This window comes from Octopus bimaculoides, chromosome 6, assembly GCF_001194135.2.
Source record: "Octopus bimaculoides isolate UCB-OBI-ISO-001 chromosome 6, ASM119413v2, whole genome shotgun sequence".
NCBI classification, from domain to species: Eukaryota; Metazoa; Mollusca; class Cephalopoda; order Octopoda; family Octopodidae; genus Octopus; species Octopus bimaculoides.
This window is the reverse complement of record NC_068986.1, coordinates 31,530,485-31,537,125: the sequence shown is the minus strand read 5'-3', so window position 1 is coordinate 31,537,125 and position 6,641 is coordinate 31,530,485. Positions and strand designations below refer to the sequence as shown.

General features: G+C 36.9%; 2 protein-coding genes across 2 annotated transcripts in view; one reads left to right on the top strand and one right to left on the bottom strand.

Annotated features, from left to right (window-relative positions):
• The window catches only part of LOC106869348 (kinetochore protein Spc24), a 5,948-nt gene extending 4,643 nt beyond the window's left edge, over positions 1–1,305 (bottom strand). The window contains exon 1 of the mRNA XM_014915064.1: positions 1,041–1,305. Coding sequence (XP_014770550.1) covers positions 1,041–1,305 — 265 coding nt within the window. The remainder of the gene's footprint in view (positions 1–1,040) is intronic.
• Positions 1,306–3,011: 1,706 nt separating this feature from the next.
• LOC106869350 (coiled-coil domain-containing protein 137) overlaps positions 3,012–6,641 on the top strand; it is a 9,292-nt gene continuing 5,662 nt past the window's right edge. Inside the window, exons 1-3 of the mRNA XM_014915066.2 lie at positions 3,012–3,166; positions 5,067–5,224; positions 5,997–6,205. Coding sequence (XP_014770552.1) covers positions 3,066–3,166; positions 5,067–5,224; positions 5,997–6,205 — 468 coding nt within the window. The 5' untranslated portion in view covers positions 3,012–3,065. The remainder of the gene's footprint in view (positions 3,167–5,066; positions 5,225–5,996; positions 6,206–6,641) is intronic.

Below are 6,641 nucleotides of genomic sequence, written 5' to 3'. Positions count from 1 at the left end.
ATATATACAATGGGCTTCTTTCAGTTTCCATTTACCAAATCTGTTCACAAGGCTTTGGCTGGCCCAAGGATATAGTAGAAGGCACTTGTCCAAGGTGCTGCACAGTGGGACTGAACCTGGAATTATATGGTTGGGAAGCAAGCCTCTTACCACACAGCCATATAAAAATTGCTTCTTCAACATTTGATAACATTTCCAGCAAAACTGTTCACCAGCGAGAGAGAGAGGTTTTCTAGGCATAATTAGTTTTCTCATAGCCTACTGTCGTTTACTTACCTGGAATAAGGTGACTGATGAATTAAATAACATTTGAATCTAACCTAAAACATAGATCTTTTTCTCACTCTACACAAGAGCATTCACCACATGCACACATACAAAATGAACAATGCCACTGTTAGATCTGACCTCGCCTGTGCTTGTGCCACATAAAAAGCACTAAGTCCACTCTGCTGGGTGGTTGGTGTTAGGAAGGGCATCCAGCTGTAAAAATCCTGCCAAAACAGTCAGTGAAGTCTGGTGCAGGCTTCTGCTAGGCCGACTCCTGTCAAATTGTCCCACCCATGCCAGCATGGAAGGTGAACATTGAAGGACAACGATGATGATGATTACCATATTCTATTATTCATTTACTTAGTCAAAGAAATCAACCCCAGGATTTATTGTTCGTAAGCTCTATTACTCTATTGGTCTCTTTTGCCAAACTGCTAAGTTACAAGGACATAAACACACCAACATCGGTTGTCAAGTGATGGTGGGAAACAAACATAGACACACACACGTGTGTGTGTATATATATATATACATATATATATATATATATATATATATATATACACACATCCTTTCTCACTTCCTGAGCGTTAAACTAATACATCTGTCTGTTGTTTAACACCCGTCTCAGTCTTTTGGTTTTTTGTAAATTCTCACTATATATATATATATATATATATATATATATATATACACACATACATACAGGCATACCTCACCCTATGTCGTTAATAGGTTCCAGGAGGCATGACTTAAGTCAAACTAACTTGTCTCTAGGCTAAACCAATAATAACCATTCCTAGTTCTGTACTTTATTAACGAGTGCATTTTCAATAATACATAGTTAATAAAAACCATGTGTGCTAAAATTTTGTCCGTATTATGTACAATCATCAATACAATTGTCCAACTCGTCCCAAAAGATCGTGCAATTGCTACCACTTTTTCACGGTGCTTTATCATAACCAGTTTATCTTCCAGCGTTATAGCATGATGTTTAGCACTTTCACTATGAATTTTCTTAGGACCCATGGGGCTAAAAAATAAAGTTACAGATGAATGAGAAAGTAGCCGATAAACAGACGTAAACAAATCTGAATTCAAAACAATTGCAGGTATCACAAGTGACAATGACGGTTAACGATAGATATTGGAACTACAGTGCAAAACAAGCTCCGAAAGACCGATAAATAAGACAACACAGCTGATTTTGTGATTTCGTTCACTGAGCTACACTACTTTATGGTGTGTATCTTAACATTTACTTACGTAATTTAATATGATTTTATATGCTTTTACTCTTACTTATTGTACAGTAACATGATTTTATGTGCTTTTAACGGTTTTCTAGTGATTTTACGATTCCAGTATTTGTGGCGGACAGACGTAAAGTCGAGTAAAATGACTGAACTTGATTTTCATTTTTCCATATTTTATTTTTGAAAACCGACGTATAATCGAGAACGACGGGCTTCTTTCAGTTTCCGTCTACCAAATCGTAAAAGACACTTGCCGAGGCTAATGCAGTTTCGCACCTCTCCTTGAAAAATGCATTTAAAAAAAAAAACTTGGGGCCTAAGGTGCCACGCAGTGGAACTGAACCCGGAACCATATGGTTCGGATGTAACCTTCTTGCCTGTGCCTATACTTTGTTTTTTTTTTTTTGGTTTTTTGTTCTTTTGCAAAGACACGTCTTCGAGTGTTGTTGATTACAATTATGTTGATAAAAATATTTTTAGAGTTCCGTCACTTCAACACTTTTCCCCACCAACCTCCCACCCCAAGCTCATTTTTTTTTGTTTTTGCTTTTGCTTTTTCATTGGTAGGATATAAATTATCGTAATTACCAAATAATACTTACACTGTTGAATATAATATTCGGAAGAAGGAGGGGAAACTTCAAAAAATAGGCTAGCAGATAGAACATTCAAAAAAAGGCAGGGGTAGGAAACTTGAGCTGAAGCAAAGTTTTAAGGATATTTCAATTTGTAACCGCCCGCTGTTAAAATTCTCCAAAAACATATTTTAAAAAAAATACAAGTCAGTTTAAACAAAAAGACTAAAATAGTCATTTATAAGTTGTTTGCAAATAACATTCAAATACCTATCACAGCAAACCGATTGTTTTCTTTTCGTTTCTTTACGTATTCAAATGGAATATAAACATACATTTACCAAAATCGATTAGAGATTGTATTATTTCTAAAACATTGACGATAATTATGTTTCAATATGATAAGGAGATGATTTCAAATAATTAATTACGTTGTCATAATTACATCATTTACTCCTTCAACGGAATCCTGGTCAACCTTTTTTGCAATTAACATATATAAAGAAAACAGATAAATTTTTCGTCTCCTTCTCTTTTTTTTTTAATTGGTAAGGTATAGATTATCGTAATTACCAAATAATACTTCTATTGCTGAATATAATAAGAAAACACTTACAAAATTAATGGTTTAAAGTATCCAAAACCCAAGAGATTGAATTTAGCGCTTGATAAATACAAATTATCCGAGCAACCAATGAAAATTAAGGAAAACGGTGTTCGTTGTTGAAAGTAATTCCAGCCGTTTATTTCTTTAAAAACATGAAATAAATTAATTTTTACTGTAGTAAATCTTAAACGATGATTTTTATAAAAAAATATATTTCAAATTTAGGTGTTTTGTAAATTTTTAGCAGATAAATACAGCAGGTCGTAGATATTTATAAGTTATAGATCTGGTCATAAAACCACGGTATAATTTGCTACTTATTCACCGGTTAGCACATGTTCACATGTTATAATGGCAACTCATAATAAAAGTCAATTTAAATTGAAAAAAAGCAAGAAACATAATAAAATTAAAGCAATTGATCCTTTCTATACGGGTGACAGAAAAAATATGTAAGTGTTCTTTTTTTATTATTATTACTTTACTCAACTATTATGAGCAATAAAGCCATCTGTGCTTTAAGATTTTAAGAAAGCATGGCTAGGATTTTATAAAGTTCATCTTGATCAGAAAACTCCAAAGATATAAGATCCGGTAAATTATTTTGAACAGCTAAATACGAAGCCTGTCGACCACACCTAACATTCCCTGGGCCAATAATGCTACATACGCTGTACATCTTTATTTTGATTGTTGGAAAAGAAAGAAAATTAGAACCAGAGTTAACCAGTGATCGTCTACGTCAGTAAAAATGTAATGATCAGTTAATTAAATTCACAAAATTCATGTGTGCCGTAAGGAGAGTTGTTATATTTTGGAAATAGCCCTTCGAAGATATACTTAAGCGAGTTGAATTCATGCGGATCCAACGAATGAAAATCATGAAAATTCAGTAGAAACCAACAAAAAAACGCTTTAAGCGTTGTAACAATTAATGAAACGCAACGTTAATAACATAATTTAATTAGAATGTGAAGTTTACAGAGTTTGGGCAATCAGAACTACTTAAATGTGACTTTACTGGGGGTTTTTTAAATAAAAAAATTCGTTATTGTAACAATGATTTCTAACTTACGCACAGTCACTCATTTGAGAGGAGAGAGTGTAATTGAGCTGAGTGGTTAACTGGTACTGATGCCTCTTATACCTGGGAGAAAAATCAGGTATAAGAAGCATCAGAAAAAAATGTACAAGAGAGAAGACTGTGCTAGTATGGTCATGTGATGTATTTGAATGTCAACAGCTGCATGAAGAAGTGCCAGTTTCTAAAAGTGGAGGGATCCTGTGGAAGAGAAAGACATGGGATAAAGTGGTGAGGAGATGACAATTGGCAATTTGCTGTGTTTCCGAAGCCCATCAAACTAAGTAAAATTGAGGTCATAAAGGCATGTCTTTTATGCCCCAGCCCCAACAGGCAGTCTGTTCCCAACATCCCATCTCCCCCCCCTCACAAAACTATCTGCACACTGTGTGTCCCTGTCAAATGTCTTCCTCACAACCTATCCTTCTAATACTCCCTCCTGGCCCCGGGGAGGCACATGGCTTGGTGGTTAGGGTGTTGGACTTGTGATCATAAGGTTGTGGTTTCAGTTCCTGGACCGAGTGATGCATTGTGTTCTTAAGCAAAACACTTCATTTTGCATTGCTCCAGTCTACTCAGCTGAGAAAAATGAGTTACCCTGTGAGGGACTGGTGTCCTGTCCAGGTGAGGAATGTATACACCATGGAAATCAGGAAACCAGCCCTTATGAGTCAACATGACTCAAGAAGGTAACCCTTTTTTTACTCTCCATCCCCCACTCTCACAATCTCACCCAACCACTTGCCTCTCTAATCACCTGTTTACTTCACTATATGCACACCTCCTAGTAACTTGGTTGTACACTCTGTCACATTTGCACCATCTTATTTCTCTCTTCACAATAACTCTCCACCTGGGATAGCCATGTTTCTCCTCTTCTGCAAGACACTTATTTCTGTCCCTCAGTACTACTTCCCCACCCCGCCAGCCCCAGTTGGAGGGTCTTGTCTTGGAATTCAATTGGTGACCTCACTGCTGCTGGTGCCATATAAAAAAAACCCAGTACACTCTGTAAAATGGTTGGCATTAAGAAGGGCATCTAGCCATAGAAAACATGCCAAAGCAGACAGTTGAGCTTAGTGCAGTCTTCCGACTTGCCTGCTCCTCTCAAACTGCTCTATCCATGCCTTCATGAGAAACGGATGTTGAAAGGCATGGTACAATGGTTTTCATTTAAGCTATCTCCTCCAACTTCTTTCTTTCTCTCTGTCTATCTATCTCTCCTTTGTTTATGCCTCTCTTGTAACTTTGAGTAATTTTTCTAATTTCAGTTGTGAAAGGAAAAACATAAACTTGGCACCAGACAATGATGATGATCATGTTCCTAGAATATGGAAAGAAATGATGCGACTTAAAGAGCAGTATGAGGAAAAAAAAACTAAAAGTCCAAGAACTGTTGATGCTAAAGTTGGAAAGGATTGTAAGAAAGGTATCTAAGAACAAATCTTATAAAGATTAATACCTAAATTAAACATGCAAGCAACAAAACATGGTTCTCCAACTCATATGGATAGGTTCGTCGTTTCGTTTAACGTCCGCTTTCCATGCTAGCATGGGTTGGACGATTTGACTGAGGACTGGTGAACCAGATGGCTACACCAGGCTCCAATCTGAGTTTCTACAGCTGGATGCCCTTCCTAACGCCAACCACTCCAAGAGTGTAGTAGGTGCTTTTATGTACCACTGGCACGAAGGCCAGTCTGGCAATACTGGCAACAACCACGCTCAAAATGGTGTATTTTACATGCCACCTGCACAAGGGCCAGTCCAGCGGCACTGGCAATGATCTCACTCAAATGACTTTTCAAGTGCCAGGAACGCGACGCTGGTAACGGTCACGCTCGAACGTAGTAACTTTAAATGAGAACTAACTTGAAGCATAACTGGTGTGGATGAAGGAGGCAGTCTTCCCTGGAATGTGCTCTTTGAGGTGGCAGGGTGGGGGACACCACTTTTGGGTCAGCTGTATAAGCCTATATAGGGAGCAGGTGGGGGGGACAGAGGGTGACACAGTCAAGGGCTGTGCTGGGTAACACATACACACACACACACACTCTACCATATTTTCTGGCATACAAGTTGATGTGGTATTTAATGTAAACATTCTAACATTGTCAAACTTATTCCTGCATAGAAGATGGATAGTAAATGATAATGATGTATATATATATGTATATGTATTTTAATTAATCATTTTACAGGTGTTGTAGGTAATGTAAAACAGAAGAAAGTAAAACAACCGCAGCCAAACAAACAAAAGCAGTCACAGATGATTGCCGATAGTGAAGCAGCACCGATGTATATCCCACTGGTCAAGAAAGAGGAAGAGAGTGACTGGTCTTATCTACACAGGACAAAGCAAGAAGTGAAGAAAGTCTTTGAGAAAAGTAGATTGTCTGATAAATACAAGGTATACTCTTTACTCTTTTACTTGTTTCAGTCATTTGACTGTGGCCATGCTGGAGCACCGCCTTTAGTTGAGCAAATCGACCCCAGGACATATTCTTTGTAAGCCTAGTTCTTATTCTGTCGGTCTCTTTTGCCGAACCGCTAAGTTACGGGGATGTAAACACACCAGCATCAGTTGTCAAGCGATGTTGGGCGGACAATCATAGACACACACACACATATATATATATATATATATATTATTTTGCTTAAAAGAGTTCCAACACTGTCTGTTTTTTATGTTTTATTTATATTCCTGCAGAACTAATGTGGGGTATAGAATATGGAATATACAATATATAATATGATATACAATATACAATATAAAATAAAATAAAATAAAAATGGATGGCACCATGAAAGAAAGTATTTATATATTTGATCCTTTATATTGAACA